General features: G+C 36.4%; 1 protein-coding gene across 5 annotated transcripts in view; it reads right to left on the bottom strand.

Annotated features, from left to right (window-relative positions):
- LOC150103432 (L-fucose kinase-like) overlaps nucleotides 1-17,731 on the bottom strand; it is a 455,316-nt gene that overhangs the window by 193,439 nt on the left and 244,146 nt on the right. For all 5 annotated transcript variants that reach the window (XM_090397435.1, XM_090397431.1, XM_090397433.1 and 2 more), the window contains one exon: nucleotides 6,031-6,132. In XM_090397435.1, the coding sequence (XP_090253561.1) occupies nucleotides 6,031-6,132 (102 nt within the window). The remainder of the gene's footprint in view (nucleotides 1-6,030; nucleotides 6,133-17,731) is intronic.

Raw genomic sequence — 17,731 nt, 5'->3', positions numbered from 1 at the left:
TTAGCACCTCTGTTTCATCTATTCTCACAATGATCTCTGAGTATGCAGTCTGACACTGCTTCTCTCAAACATAATTTGACCACTTGGCAACTAATGCTAATATCCTTTCTTTCCAATTTCTGGTGCCATAACATTGCTCCAAACCACTTCCTACAAAGTTGTCTAATCACTCATTCTATAGTTGCACACAGGTGCAACAACAGAGTGAGAGAGTGAGCAAGCCATCAGTCATAAAGTCCTTTCAGTCATTAAATGCATTCCATACATCAACAATCTGCATAGCATTTCTCATACATAACCTGTAGATTGACTCATTTGCTAGCACAGTCCTTTTTTCTCAATTTTTTGCACTCTTTTTTTTTTTTTTGTCAACGAGAGTAAGAAATGCATTTGCAACATTACTATCTCACTTTCGATGTAAATCACATCTGGAATTCTCTTTCTGTATAATTCTATTATTGAAAAACTAGGTTCATTTGATTACATATCAACTCTATCCCCTCTCCCTTTTTTATTGCTTGTTTTGTATTTTTAATAATAAGTATGTTCAATATATATTATTATTACCCCAAGACATGGAGTCAAAGACTCATCTGGGAGGTCCTTTTATCGCACACACAGCTCACCATACCGTGCCTTGAACACATTCAAACTCCCTGCAGACACCACACTCTCAGGCAAGGCATTCCAATCATTTACAACTCTGGACGAAAACACCTGCTCCACACTCCCCTACTCACACCCTCTTTACACAGTTTCTAGGGATGACCTCTGGTTCTTCCCCAATCTCCCACTATTTTCTGTAGAACTTCTCCAGCAATGATCCTATAATAACCCCTTACCAACTTATCTCCCCTATCCCTCCTTTCCACCAGACTCTGCAAATTACATCTTCTCAATCTTTCCTCATACTTGACATTCCAGAGGTCAGAAACTACCTTAGTCAATCGCCTTTGGACCCTTTCCAACATCTCTTCATCCTTCTGAAAACCAGGTGACCAAATCTGGGCACTATCACCCCAAGATCTCTTATTTCCTCCACCTCCAACAATATATCCTCACCAAGCATAAATTCTGCATCCCATCTTTGTTTTCCAAATTTTAAAACCTTACATTTTGCAACATTGAACTCGCATCTCCATTTCCGTGCTCAATCACTTAATTTATTCAAGTCTTCTTGTAAGGCCACAACAACTTCACTACTCTTCATGGTTCGTCCCAACTTTGCATCATCTGTAAACAACTGAATATCTCCATCTAAATCTTCACCTATATTGTTAACATACAAGTTAAACAGTAATGGCCCCAAAACAGACGCCTCAGGCACTCCTCTAGTGACTTTCCTGGATATCGCTCCCCCATACACAACTTGTTGATACCTATCAGATAGCCAGTCTCCAATCCAATGCACTAATCTAATATCCAACCCCATCTGCTCTAGTTTGACTATCAATTTATTATGAGGTACTCTACCAAAATCCTTTGTGAAATCTCAGTATATTACTGTGTATCCTTTTCCTCTGTCCAAGGAAGCAGTCACTTTATTGTAATAAGTAAGTAGATTACTAAAACATGACCTCCCTTTAGCAAATCCATGCTGTCCAACAAAGATAATACCATTTCCACTCCTTAGGGACTTGACCGAGTGCAAGACTCGTATTAAAAAATATGTCAAGACAGGTGTCAACTCCCTGGCACATTCCTTCAGAATACGTGGTGATATATTATCAAGTCCCGCAGCCTTATTAACATCTAGTTTACTCAACTCCCCATACACCTCTTGCTCACTTACAATCAGTCTCTCCTCCCCATCATCTACTACTCTCAATCTCTCCATGAAGTCACATTCACAAGATTGAAAGACCTGTATGAATTGCTCATTAAGTATCTCCACCACACATTCTGCAACAGCTGTCTTTATACCATTTTCTCATATCAATATCATCCTTCCATAATCATTCTTTCTTTTGCTGGCTACATATCGAAAGAACTCCTTAGGATTCTTTTTGGCATCATTTGCTAACTGCTGTTCATACCTCTCTTTAGTTACCCTCACCAATAAAGTCCCCCCCCCCTTTCCTGGTCTTTGTAGAACTCATTAAAGTGGTTATTTCCACTTCTCTTATGCTGCCTCCACAATGCCCTCTTTCTTTGTATCTTAATCTCTTTATTCATCCATCTCACACCTACCTCATTTAACCTTCTCACCCTTGGAATACACTTAGACATTGCATCTACTAGATAGTTTTTGAAAATCCCCAAGCTGCATTGATATCTTTTCCAGCTAACTCCTCATTCCATGCTACACCTGCAAGCTGTCTCCTGAGATCTTCATAATCACCCCCGCCCCCTGTAGTTCCACATATACCCTTTTCTCACAGCGGTCCTCACACCGCTGGCAACCACCCAGGTAATCACCTCATGGTCTCTAACCAATTGGTGGATGATTTGACACCTCATTTATAATTACATCCTCTGATGAGATGACCAAATCCAAGACCCTCAATCCTCGCGTGCCCTCTGTTACATACTGTCTGAGGTAGTTATCCCTCAAAAACTCAAGAAACTCATTTTCTTTACTTCCAGTTGCTAGCTCATTATTCCAGTCTATATTGCCATAATATGCTGACCATATTATTAGTTTATCATTAATATTAAAGCAGTGAATATTTTGGAATGAATAATTCATCATCCCATCCTGAGCGATGCAAGAAGTACATAGCTAGAAACCAAGTCGTTTGACTTTACAACAAGTGACTAACTGTTAAAGGCATGTGCTGTATACCAGAGATGATGATGCATGTTCCCTTGTTGAAATCGTCTTTCAAGTTTGTGTTTGTGAGGGGGGGGGGGGGGAATTACATGTTTACTTGTTTCAGATAAATGTTTTTTTTTCTTTTTTTTTAATGTGAATCTCACATTAAGTGCTGCTGAGTAGTCAAGGATGCAGTTGCTAAAATATTTGAACACCTTAATCCTGATAACTAAAAATCAAACACCCATTATCCATGTGCGAATTCATGACTCAGATTCATGGCCTTCCTGTTGCTAATTACAGATAATTCTGCAGGAAAGATGATTAATCATCCAAATTTAGAAGATACTTTTTAATGTAGGAATGTCAGTGTCCCGCTACAAGCACAACTTGACAACTCAGAGTCAAAATCCACTGGATTTTGACTCTGTAGACTAAGACTGCTAGCCACCCTATTCTATAGAGACCGCCTCCACCATTCTAGCATTGAAATAGTGAATATTTTCTTCTTCTTCTCAATCAGTCATTGAATGCATTTAGTAAACCCCCCCCCACCATTTGAACATGCTGTCGAACATACCCTGGTGGCATGTTCAAAGGGGATTTTTTGGCCTATGGCCTATGGCAGTTGTTGAAATATCAGACTGCCAATCCACAATGCTGTTCTAGGATTCGCAGTAACAAAACAGTCACTCCACCACCACCACAAGGTAGCAATACATAGGAGAGGACTGGATCCACTTATCTGCAAGCACCTAACACTTGTCAAACAATATGTAACTTTTCCAAGAGAATTAATTTATATAATTACCTGCAACCAAATTTATTTATTTATCTGTTTTCTATTCATATAGTGAAACTTCTTTTTGTGGAAAAATCTCTCTGTTCTTGGCAAACATTTTTTACATGTTTATTTTACCTTGTACACTGCTTGAAACTTGAATGTGGTGCAATATGGCCTCAGTTGCACACATAAAACCTAAACCAACCAACCAAGAAGAGAATGAGTTATTCATTACACAATATCTGATGTTTTAAGATTATTAATAAAGTAATGATTTTGTCACTGAATTTACTATCTGAATCACGGTATCTCTTAAAATGCATGTAGTTTTTAGTTTTATTACTATTATATTTTAATATATATTCTATTAAGACACCTTACATCAAAATTATTTAGTGGAACAATACATAATTTTCTTCCATTTCATAATTTTGGAGCAATGGAAAAAACTATGTATTAAGTACGTGTGTAGAGGCTTAAGTGCTGTGAGGACATCATGTTGGAGGCTTAATGGATATTTTTACAACACTTAAAAAGAATTAAAATAGACTTTAATGCTTCCTATATTTCGTCCTAGTCACTAGGACATCTACGGGGATTACAAAAAAATTAATGTAACATATGCACAAATAACAAACAATACTAAGCCCAACCACGTGGGTGACACTAAAAAGTGTCACCCACGTGGTTGGGCTTAGTATTGTTTGTTATTTGTGCATATGTTACATTAATTTTTTTGTAATCCCCGTAGATGTCCTAGTGACTAGGACGAAATATAGGAAGCATTAAAGTCTATTTTAATTCTTTTTAAGTGTTGTAAAAATATCCATTAAGCCTCCAACATGATATGTATTAATTAACAAAGACAAATACAATTAAGGCTACTATTTTAAGTGGCAGTAGGGGAAAATATATTGATAATAATATTCCATTAATACTAACCAAGTGTGGTATTTAAGGGTTAAAACTGGATAACTGGGAGAAGAGGACCTCTACATATGATACTGTTGTTACCAATGTTTTCTCATTAGTTCAGGACACAACAGCATACAGAGGATTTGACATTTGAAGAGATCACCATTTAGTTTGGAGAAAGATAAAACTGAATTCCATATTGAAAATAAGAATGTGTAAGAAAGTTTTAAAGTGAATCAAAGTTGAGCAGCTTTCAGAGGTGAACTGTAGACTCAAATACACAAACATTATTCAAAAGAAAATGAAAGTTTGAAATCAAGAACCAAGCCTTGAATATTCAGTGGCAAACTCTGAAAAAAACATTGATTGATTCATCTAGAAAGGCATATGGTGGGGTTGTCTGCAAGGACAAAAAAATCAGAACTCCATGGTGGACTCAGAAAGTTAAAGACGCAGTGATAGAAAAGAAGAAAGTATATTGAAAGTTCATGGCAATTAAGTCAGCTTGTGCTCTGAGAGAATACAGAGAAAATGTAAGAAAGTCAAGCGCTGTGCAAAATTAGCAAAACAAAAGTCATGGGAAGACTTTGGCAAGAACATAAAAAATAAATATTAGGAAATGGCAAAATATTCTAGAGGCTATTGAAAAAGCTTGGAAATGGAGGTCAGAGCACTACAAAAAGAATCAGAGATGATAAAAGTAACATAAAAACGAAATCTCCTTGTGAGCACATATGCAGAAGTTGTTCGATAGATGAAAAAAGAAGGGATATGATAGAAACAAATTATTTAAAGAGTGTTATAGAGTGGCTGGAACCAATTGGCTAGAGATGGGGGGGGGGAGAACAAGAGGTTATCCATGAAAATTGAGTAAGTATAGTTAGTAGGGATGTGAGAATTATATTTTTCACTTATAGAGTTGTGAATGAATGGAATGGGTTGCAAGTGAGTTGGGAGCACTTTGTCTGTTAATGGGTTCAAAGAAAGGTATGACAGATATTGTGTCGACAGTTTTGGTCTCCCGTAATGAGTCTTTAGACTTATGAAGATACCCATACAAAATAATAATAATATTGCAAAGGCAGGGAGGAAACTCCATATGAATAAATAAATAAAGTGAAGGAAATCCAGAAGATTGCTGCAATGCTAAGGACTGTCCAGTAGAGATAAAAGAATGGTAATTCCATCGTATAAAGCCCTGATTCATGTGATCAGGTGACCGGAAATGGGTACTATTGTACCCATTTCCGGTCACCTGATATCAGGACTCTACAATGTTAGTTATAAGGACAGACCAGAGCAGGCAAACTACAGAGTTTGATGGATAGAAGATGGAGTCATATGACTGAGAATATATGGACTAGTAGAGTCTATGTCTTGTAAGTAGTAACTCTGATCAAGACAGTATTTTCATAAGCTCTCAAAATCTGGCTATAATAGAAATGGATTAATATTGTTAACATCCATAAAAATGTTTCTTTTTATCTGTTTTTTCAAAATAAAAAATATAAATGATAATTAGCTCATTATGAGCCAGTACATGCTACAATAATAATAATAATAATAAATCTCTTACCACTGTATGCTCCCACAAATCATCTGGTGAGATGCCTTTGAGAACTAGGTATTTGCTCCATGGAATATTGCAAAATGTACTATTTGGATGTGTAATGGGAAACTAATGGTAAAAAGATAACACATAAAATGCTTTAGGATTACAATTTAATAAATAAGAATATACAAATAACTTTCATGTCATTCTGAAGTGTGAAATTCAAACCAGAGTCAGAATTTCAATTAAATGGAATTAAAAGTAAATTTTAAAAAAAAAAGTTTGGTAGTTAACAGCATTAAGGTCCAATCTGTCATATCAAATCCAGCCTACCACGAGTAAACTTAAATCACTGAAAGTAAGCTGATTGCAACAAGTGTAAACATCTGTGGTGCATTTTCTTCTTTCTAGCTTTGATGATCTGACAATCCATTTGGTGTTCTTACACCCATTTTTAATTTTGTCATGATAATCCAGTCTTGTAATCCTGCAGCAGACTTGAATAAAGAAATAGTTTGCTTGCATTTAGTCCTTCACAGGACAAAGCGCTAGATTCAAGGCTTAAGAAACAGCAAGAGATAAGCCAAACTGAGAACAGAAAAAAGAAAGAGTCCAAACCAAAAAGAAAACTGTAAGACTAAATGGGAGAAAGAGTGTAAGTAGTATGTAGAAACTGCAGCATCATTTTAGGTCCCCCCCCCCCCAACCATCTTTGCTTTCTGAAGTGACCATCATATTCAATATTTTTGCTTGACAGGCTATGTTATGCACTGGGTCATTTTTACACTCATTTGCCTCATGGGCTTCAGGTAATTTTTTTTTTATTTCAATTCTATGATAATGATAGTTTGTGAAAGTGCCACAAAATCTTGTTTCCCTGTTGTGAAAATTAATAATATTAGTAACACTGTCAGAATGCAGAAAGGTAAGGTGAAAGAATTGATTGTTATGACTGGAACCAATGACTTGAGAGGTGACAAGTACTGTATGAAGGAGGATGTGAAAGAGTTATTGGAAGAAGTAAAAAAGAAGAGTGGGAAGGTGAAGTTTATGAGTCTGGTGCCACATTATGATAGAGATGAAATGAGAAGGAGGGTGGCGATACCTAATGAATGAGTGCGCAGGTTATGGAAAGGAATGGAGTAAAGTTTGTGGACCTATGGCCTGAGTTTGATAGATGTAAAGGTTTGTGCAATGCTGATAGACTGCATTTAAATGGATTTGGAGTTAGGTGTCATGAGAGAGAGAGCTTTGTTCACTGAGAGTATGGAAATGCAAAGTCAGGAAAACTAAAGAAATTAGGGTGGATACAAACAAGTGTGTGTGTGGAGACCCACGCGGCCAATGAGTGTAAGAATGACCAAGTAATATGGTAGTCAATTCAGAAAGTAAAGATGGTTGGGGAGGGGGCCTAAAATGATGCTGCAGTTTCTAGTTTCTACATACTAATGCCAGAAGTCAAGAACAAGAGGGAGGAGTTTTTGGCATAGATTAGTACAACCTCGCCAAATGTTACAGGCATTAGTGGCACTGGGCTAACAGCAGATTAATATACGGGGAAGTGGGGTACTGATGATGACAGTAGATGAACTGCAGCCAACCAGAGTAGAAGTCAGTTGGTAGATGTTGGATCTTTTGAGTCGATGTGGTGTGAGATTGAGGCCAACAGAGTAAAATATAAAAATAGTTACAGCTAGGCCAGGGGATGACAGGGATGAATGGAAGACATGCATCAGCAGATTAGTACAATGTGTGCAAGTTGAGTAATTATTATGGGAAATTTCAACTTCGGAAACATAGACTGGAAGGAAGAAAGATCACCTAACAGGAAGGAAATAGAATTTATACACCTACTGAGAGATAATTACTTGAAGTAGAATGTCATGGAGGGGACTCAGGGTATGACAGTACACTTAGGAGGTAGTTTGAAACAGTACCATGGCATATTGATCTGCAAGCCAAGGATGTTCAGAGTGCATGGGGGATAGTCAATGGTGTTATGTCCCTATCTTACGATTTTGTTTGTCTTACAAATTGCCTTCGTCTATATTCTTCTAACTTCTACTTTTAAGACATCACCAAAATTTCTACTAATATCTGAGTTATTATTCCCCGTAGTATCCCTAGTATTTGTATTTTAACTGCGCCCTTTGGGATATTTAGTTTAAGATATTTTATACATAAACGGAGAAAAGGAGCTCAAATATCTGAAAGTGTAACTACTGCAGTCGTGATACTATTTCTTGTTACTCAACATTAATTCCTTAAACTTCCCGTTTCTTAACATTAATTCCCCACGTGATTAGGCTCGAATGTTTCTAAGCGGTGCATTGGATTAGCAAAATCAGACAACTATTTTATCATTACACATAATGTTTATTATTTCTCTAAGCATGATACATATCAATCACTGAACTAAATTACTTACACACTAAAATTTTCTTAACACAAGTAGTTGGGCTATGATTCGACAAAAGTTACTACGATCATGCCGCCACAAAATTCCATACAAAACATAAATTCACTTAACATGGACAAATTAGATTACCACACACTATTAGATTATTCAACTTCAAGTACACTAACAAAATCATTAACTACTCTAGCACATACTTATGACAATTCCGATATTTACACATAACACTAGGCATTCAAATTCCTCAGGCTACTTAATTACTCTATTCACACTAATCAAACTCAATATTAACAAAACCATTTACTTCATTAACACACAACTATGTCATTAACTTTCCTTTTACAATATAGTAGGCACACAAGATTCTTAGGACAATTAATTATTCACAAATTATCAACACTAGCTAGCTTACTTTTAACACTCTCTATCAAATTCTAAAGTCCTATTATAATTTCTCCCTAATCACTTTAACAGTTCCGTATTATGACAATGGTACCTATCACAAACAACTTCTAGTTAACATAAGACAAAATTCACAATACCTTTCTTTAGCTTCACTTACGAGCCTTTACCTTCTACTGAACGAACTTGCTTGCATAACTTCTTGCAATTCAGGGCTATATAAACATCTGCGCGGTCGGCTGTACTATCCGAAACGAGGACATCGATATCTTCACAGCTTCCTATGACTCTATGGCATATTTTGCTTTCTACATAGGAATATGGGAATAGCTTTCCCGCTCACCTTCGATTCCTTGTTGTGGCATGAGGATATAAGCCATATCTTTCCACTCAGGAACACCGTGAAATCCACTAGAAAACCAAACTAAAACACCACCGTGACTATCTAAACGTCTTCTCCAAAACCCAAAGGAGCCTACTCTCTCCTCGAAAAAAAAGCCTCGAAGGGGGGGGGGGTACCAACCCTTTTATAGCTGCTCCCCTAACGGCGCCCTTTCTTACTTCTTTTTCCCGCCTTCTACTTGTTTTCCGTCTGTCTACCAATTGGGTAGCATTTTGCCGCTATACGTCATTTTGATCGGCAACTCGCAACAAAGTTTCTATCCGGGTACAGGCCCTAAGCGATATTCCGTTATTTCTCTTGTCAGCCTCTATCTTAACCCCTTTCAAATACCTTTCTCAGAATTCTACTTAATGCTTAATCTGTAGCCTCTCACATAGCATATTCCATGACTCATTCTTTTCCACTTATGTACTTAACTCTTTCATTCTTAATCGCATTACTATATTAATTCTTAGTTAGCTACTTATTTAATACAAATTCCTTGTTTAGTCATAATACATCTTAATACATTTTTTTCTTTTGTTATCTTAACTAAACAATAGACCTTTACAATTTACTCAATTTACACTGGATGCAAGAATATTATATTAATTAAATTATTCCTTTTATGCAGGGTTTTTTATTTATGTTATTTATTTTTCATGTTACACCATGATAACTGAGAATATTTTATTCTCAGGATATCAGGTGTAACAATGGGTATCTAGAGGAAGCAATATCACACTGTATACTCAAGGTCAGGAGAGTAAATCAGGTAGGAGTTAGATGCATGAGTTGCTAACAAAGAAAATGTGCAGGATATATATAAGGAGAAAGGTGACCAGCTAACTCATGAACAGTACATGGAACAGGCAAGAAAGGTGAAGCATGGTAAGGAAGGCTAAATCACATTATGAGAAGAGATTAGCTGAACAGGCGAAAAGAAATTCCAAAGAGTTTTTTTTTTTGTTATGCAAATAGGAGGAATCATGATTATGAAAGGATAACTTTAATGAGTGTAGATAGCAGACGAAATTGTTGAACTACTTGAGTGATCATTTTGAAAGGGTATATGATCCAAATGAAGATATTGTTATGACAGAGATGACAGCAACTGATATGAGAACAGAGATTGAAGAATTTGAGGTATTTAGTATACTGCAGAATCTGAGTTCAAATACAGCCATATGACTGGATGGAATATCATCTCTCATTTTATGAAAATGTGCAGGAGAACTAGTGATGTCTTTGACTAGATTGTTTAATTTAAGTCTCGGTACTGGCAAAGTCCAAAAAGAGTGGAAGGAAGGGAAAAATAATTCCTTTGCATAAAAGAGGATCTAAGTCAGTGGTAACAAATTACAGACCATTTAGTATCTCAGGAGTGGTGGTAAACGTACTGGAAAAAGAGAATTCAGAAATGGGTGGATAAGAATATGATACAGGGGCAGCATGGCTTTGTGAAGGATAAGTCATGCCTTAGTAATCTACTAACTTTTTATAATAGAGTGACAGCTGAGTTGGATAAAGGGAATGGCTACACTATGATAATGCTGAATTTTGTAAAAGGCATCTGAGAGTGGAACTCCATTAAGTAAAATGCAACAAATGAGGATGCATATGAAAGCGGTGATATGTATAAAAGGATGCCTCATGAACAAATACAAAAAAATAGTATATGGAGGAGCAGAATCCAGGAGAAGGCAGGTGACTTGTGCACTACAGAACTCTGTGCTTGGGCCACTGATGTTTAATTTGTACATAAATGATATAGGAAATAACTTAAAGGGAGATATTCAGTTGTTTGCTAGTGATGCAAAGCGGGTAGGGTTAATGAAGGTAATGTAGAGAGCTTGCAAAATGATTCAAATAGGCTGACAATATTGTCAAAACATATTGGATGTCGTTTTAATGTGGAAAAGTGTAAAGTCATGCATTTAGGGATACAAAGATTATAAGCTGTGTACCACATTGAGGGAAATGCATTTCAGGAAATCAACAAAACCAAGGAACTGGGGGTAGTAGTAGGCAGAGAGCTGAAGTTTAGAGGACATATTGCTATAAGTAGCTGGGTAGCTCAAAGGACTATTTGATTATTGAAGAACACACTAACAAGCAGAGATAATGGAGTTATCATTCCTCTTTATAAAGCTTTGACACGATCATGTCTGTATTCCTGTGCTCAGGTCTGGTCACCTGGGTTTCTTGGGGATGAGGAACTGGTGAAGGGGATTTAGAGTGAGCGTCTGTGAAATGCTCCTTGTGAGGATAGATTGAGGATTTGTGAATTGCAAAAGTTGGCTATTAGTGTGATGAAACCAGGAATCTGGGGGGTAGTGGATAGAGCACTAAAGTAGCTAGGTAACTCGGAGGAATACTTGGTTATTGAAAACACACTAACAAGCAGAGATAAGGGAATTATCATTCCTCTTTATAAAGTCTTGATATGACCACATCAGTATTCCTGTGCCCAAGTCTGGTCACCTGTGTTTCTTGGAGATGAGGAACTGGTGAAGAGGATCCAGAAGTGAGTGACCAAGATGGTGAGTGGCTGTGCAATGCGCCCTATAAGGATAGATTGAGGGTTTCTGTGGACAATGTTTCTTGATTAATGTGGATATGCAATGTCCACATTAACCAAGCATGTGGACTAGATATTTTGCTTGGAGAGTGGTGAATGAATGAAATGGGTTGCTTGAGTTAGTTGTGGGTGTTCTGTCTGTTAATGGTTTCAAGGAGAGGTATGATAGATATTGTGTTGATAGTTCGAGTCTCCCATGATGAGTCTTAAGTCTTCATGGAGGTGCCTGTCCAACAGCAATAATAATCATTAATCATTCTGATTTGCATTTTCATTCTATCCAAGCCCAGATGCCTAACTCTTTGGAGTTAGGAGTCTCATTCAAGGGCAATAACTCAGTTCACAATATACAAGTCTTTTTGCCCATCAAATTAACTCCATATATACCTAAAAATTGTGACATCATTCTACTAAATAACCTACAGACTGAATTACCTGCAATCATGGCCCTTCTGAATTCACTCATCATACCTTGGCAATAGACTTATAGACTTTTACTCTCTTACTTCATTTCTTTCAGTTACTCTTTCATATTCTCTTCCTTTCTGAACTTGTTGCTTTTTAAATTCCTCATACCTACCAAAAGTATGCCTAAATAGATGAAATGTTTTACTTTTACTATATATGACATTAAGAATGCAGTCAACTTTTTCCATGTTCTTATCTATTTTCACAGTTTTAAGTAGGCATGGAAAATTAAATTTGGAAATATACTGATAATAGAATAAGTAAACCTTGTATGGCATGGAGCCAGTTGAGTCTAAACTCACAGGATATGAGTTCAAATTAATTTTAATGAATGGATCTGAGAGCTGAATTTAAAATAAAACAGTCGATCAAAGAGTAGCGATCACTAATATGTGAGAAAACTGAGGAACGAAGATATATCATCAATAATATTGATGATATATCTTCGGTATAATGATGGTAGAATCATAATATGATTCTGCCATCATTATACCACTGATATTATTTTTCAGGTCTCCATTACTGTCACATTTATTATTTTGGTTTTCAAAGGAACTTCTGACTGCATCAATCCATCTGAAATATGATCCTTCTCTTAGTCTTTTCCCTGTTGGACTTGGTCATTTGTTTTCTAATATAGATATTACAAAAAAACATTTCAAGTATCATGCAGTCATCAGGTCTGCTCAACTGTAAAAAAAACATTTGAGGAAATGTTGGTCCTGAACATAAATAGACTTTTAGATTGAAGAAGCTGTTTTATTATAGTTAAATTTGATAGTAGAAAGTATTACATTTGACAGAGAAAAAAAAAAAAAGTGGTTCCACTTAGACTTGGAGGATTAAGCAGGATAAAAAAAATGCAATAAAAATGAGTAGGTACATTTTGAGAAGTGTCATAAGCTTTCACTATCTCGAAGAAACAACTTCTTCTCCTTCAAGTGTCAACCCCCCCCCTAAGAGGAGATTGGCAACTCTGTCATGGAACTTTTTTCTTTCTTTTGCTGCTCTGGGACATTTATGATAATTCAAGCCAGTTCAGTCCTTAATGTCTTCAAACCACATTCTCCTGGGTCTACCTCTCCCTCTTTTTCCATCCAGTTTCCCTTCTAATATTAATTTCTGGATACCTTCTTGTCTAGTTAGATGTCCAAAATATTTAAGTTTTCATTAATGTTCTTTTCATTTTTGCTTTCTTTAAAACATCTTTGTTTTTCATTTTCTCTGTCCATGGTATTTTCAACATTCTTCTGATAGTCCACATTTTGAAAGCTTCTAATTTTTTCTCTGTTTCTTTATTTAGAGTCCAAGTTTCACTGTTGTAGAGGCTTGACCCGATATAAAATACATTTTGGAAAATTATGGAGACAACTACCATTTTATTTTTTAAACCAGAGGTCAGGCCAATAATAGATGTAATGGTTGGTCAGTAGTTTTAGCAAACCATGTAGATTGTAGTGCAGCTTGTCTCTGTGTATATATTGTGTATGCTCCAGATGATGACCTTGATATGAAGGTCGAAACGTTGAGTGTGTATTTTGGTTTATATTAAACTAAAGTTTTACTCCAACATGGTAGTTGTCTCCATAATTTGCCATAATGTATTCTGATCACCATATAAGCATGAAAGAAAGGATGACCAGATATAGCATTTTATTAATCTTTTTCTTGTGTCTATATTAATGTCTCTGGATATTAGAACAGTTTTCATATCAATAAAGGCTTTTCTTGCTATCTCTATTCTTCTTTTTATTTCTTTAAGGGAATTTCCTCTGTCTGTAAACATTTGTCCCACATATATAAAAGACTGAACCTGTTCAATTTTCTTTTTGTTAACAGTTATTCTTGTGTAGAGGCTTAACATCGAACGGGGGATCGGTCGCTTACCGTCGGAGGTAGCCAACAACATCAGACTCGACGTAGCCAACATCCTCGTTCACTCCTCGCCTCCAAAAAGTAACTTATCTTATTCCCAACGCATGGCTCTCCAGAAACTACGCAAAGAAAAAAGTATCGTCATCACGAGAGCGGATAAAGGTAATGCCACGGTTGTCCTTAATACCAGCGAATACAATCGTAAAATGAACATTATCCTCCGCGATCGCGCTACCTACATCCCGCTAGAACACGACCCCACAAAAACGCAAGTTAAGAAATTAAAAATCTTACTTAAAAAAGTAACCTCCTGGCACCATGACATCACGAAAAAACTTAAACCTTTCCGCTCCCATTCCCCCCGAATATACGGTTTACCAAAAATCCACAAACCTAATTCCCCACTCAGGCCTATAGTAGATGCCACCAATGCACCTTGTTACAGACTGTCTAAACAGTTGGCCAACTCTCTGTCCCCCCTCACCGGAAATTCAGCTTCCTATATAAAAAACTCGACCCACTTTAAAGCCCTCACAGAAAATTTAACCTTGAATAATACAGACATATTAGTAAGCTTTGATATCTCCTCCTTGTTTACCAATATTCCCTTAACTGACACTTTATCTCTCTTAGAAAACGTTTTTCCCTCTGACATCTTGGATCTCTTTTCCTTCGCCATCAACTCTGGGTATTTCTCTTGGAATAACAAAATCTACAAGCAGATAGAGGGAACCGCCATGGGTTCCCCCCTCTCACCCCCCCTCGCCAATTTCTATATGGAAGATTTCGAAAAACGAGCCATAGACTCAGCCCCACTCAAACCTTCTACCTGGCTAAGATATGTAGATGATGTGTTCTCTATTTGGCCTCATGGCCCAGACACGTTAGACTCCTTCCTCGGTCATCTCAATAGCCTACATCCAAGAATCCAGTTTACTATGGAAAAGGAAAAGAACAATTGTTTACCCTTCCTAGACACCTTAGTCACGCGCCTGCTTAATGATATACTTGCCTTCACTGTATACAGAAAACCCACACACACACACACACAGGCAGATACATTCACAAACTCTCCCACCACCACCCCTTACAACAATATGGCATCATTAAAACCCTTACCAAGAGAGCCCACAATCTTTGTTCCAGTGGAACTGCCCTCACTACTGAGCTTAACCACATACACAGAACTTTCCTCTCCAATGGCTACAGCGAACACAGCATCAAAAAAATAATCAATTCCTCCCCCATTCCCCGTCCCTCTCGTCAACAAGATTTTAAAAATGCCATCACCATACCCTACATCCGTGGCACATCCAAAAAAAATAGCCAAGATACTAAAACAGTACAACCTACACACAGCATATAAGCCCCACTGCAAACTGGCTACCCTTATCCATTCTACGAAAGATCAGCTCCCTCCTCTCTCTCTGCCTGGAGTTTACAAAGTACCCTGTTCCTGTAAGCTTGCGTACTTTGGACAGACAGGCAGATCAGCATCCATCCGCCTGGAGGAACACAAGTCGTACATCGTTAAACACAACTATGGCCATTCAGGCTTGGCTGATCATGTTTTGGACACCACCCACAGGGTATCATGGAAGAAAACCACCATGCTCCACCACAACAAATTCAAGAAAGAGAGACTTTTCTTAGAAGCAGCAGCAGCTCTCAGAAACCAACCAAATCTTAACAAATACGGTTGCATTAAGCTTCCGAAGATTTGGGAAACAGTCATCACCAGAGGTCCCACCTTACATTCCAGGCCACCTACTACTGCCCTTAGAGGGCGCTCCACCTAGATAGGACTTTAGTGTCACCCACTTGGTTGGGCTTAGTATTGTAAGTTTTTGTGTGCATGTTACATTAATTGTCTTTGTAATCCCCGTAGATGTCCTAGTGACTAGGACAAAATATAGGAAGTATTAAATTCTATTTTAATTCTTTTTGAGTGTTGTAAAAAATCCATTAAACCGTTAACAGTTATGTTTAGCTTCTTATTTATTGGTTCTTTTGATATAATCATGCACTTTGTTTTCTTTATATTAATAATTAATTCCACGTCTAAGCTTCTGTTGTAAATTTCTGTGACTAAGTTTTGAAGATCATCTTCAGATTCAGCTATAAGGACTGTGTCATATGCATACCTGAAATTGTTGAAGTTACTACCCCCAACTTTTACACCCTTCAGTTCTGAAACATTTTTAAAAACTTGCTCACTATATATATTGTACAATAAGGGTGATAAGACACATCCTTGTCTTACTCCTTTTTTTTTGATTTCAAAGTTGTCAGAATATGCATTTTTATATCTTACTGAGGCCATTTGATTCCAGTATATATTTGTAATTATACATAGATCTTTTTCTTTTAACCCATTATTCTGTAGGATATGTATTAATTTCTTGTGATCTATTGAATCAAATGCTTTGGTGTAATCAATAAAACAAAGATATATGTTTTTCTGGTTATCAAGGCTTCTTTCACATAATGTTTTCAAATTGAAAATTCCTTCTCTTGTACCTTTGTCTTTTTGAAAACCTGATTGAGTGTCTTCTATTTCTACTAACAAAGTGTCTTTTATTCTTTCTAAGATTATTCTCAGTAGTAATTTTGTAACATGGCTTGTTAAACTTATTAGTATATATATATTCTGAACATTCAAAAGTTCTTGGAATTTTGGGAACAGTGACAAAGATGAATTTCCTCAGATCATCAGGGATGTATCCTGTATCATAGATGTTATTAAAAATAACCTTTAGGTCATTAAGTGTGTTTTCATTTACTTTCTTCAACAATTCGATAGGGATCTGATCAGGGCCTGGTGTTTTACCTGTTTTCATTTGACTTAGAGCATATTCTATTTCTTCATATGTAATTGGTTCACCATCCATGTTTTGTATATATCTGGAACGTCTGTGCGATCAGAGTCAAACAGTTCTTTTCCATATTCTTTCCATCTTTTTATGATATCTTGTTTCTCTAGTAGCATTTTTCCATTTTGATCTTTTATACAAGGATTATGGTTGAAATTTTTCTTTTTATTTGTCAGAGCTTGGATTGACTTATGCATTTCTTTACTATTGTGTTTCTTGTCCAATTCCTCTATTTCTTTACATTTTTCATTTAGCCACTTGTCTTTAGCCTTCCTGCATTCATTTTTTATAATTTTACTGATATGCTATACTGTTGTGTACTTTTCTTTTTTCGTCTTTCATTCATAAGTTCTAGTATTGATTCAGTCATCCAGGATTTTTTCTTATTTCTGTTGGATGTCTCTAATGAACAATGTTATCTAATACACATCGTTTCAGGGATACTTATGCTATAATAATGAGAACTATGTACACATAGACACAAGAATATAAAACTGAAACAAATAAAATAAAAACTTTTATTTTCCAAATATTTCAACCTGAGAATAACAAGTCATCTTCAGTGATAGGCTAGGAAGAACAAGGTGAAACATTAACCTTTTAACTGCTGAGATACTAAATAACCAGTATGACCCTCCTTGCTGAGTTATTTTCACAATTATAAAATATTTTATAATAATATGAATATTTACTATAATGTATTACACATTTTTGCGCTGTTTTCTTGT

The sequence above is a fragment of the Typopeltis vanoorti genome, chromosome 9 (genome assembly GCF_054136105.1).
Source record: "Typopeltis vanoorti isolate ZY-2024b chromosome 9, IOZ_Tvanoo_1.0, whole genome shotgun sequence".
NCBI classification, from domain to species: Eukaryota; Metazoa; Arthropoda; class Arachnida; order Uropygi; family Thelyphonidae; genus Typopeltis; species Typopeltis vanoorti.
This window is presented reverse-complemented; position numbering and strand designations above follow the sequence as displayed.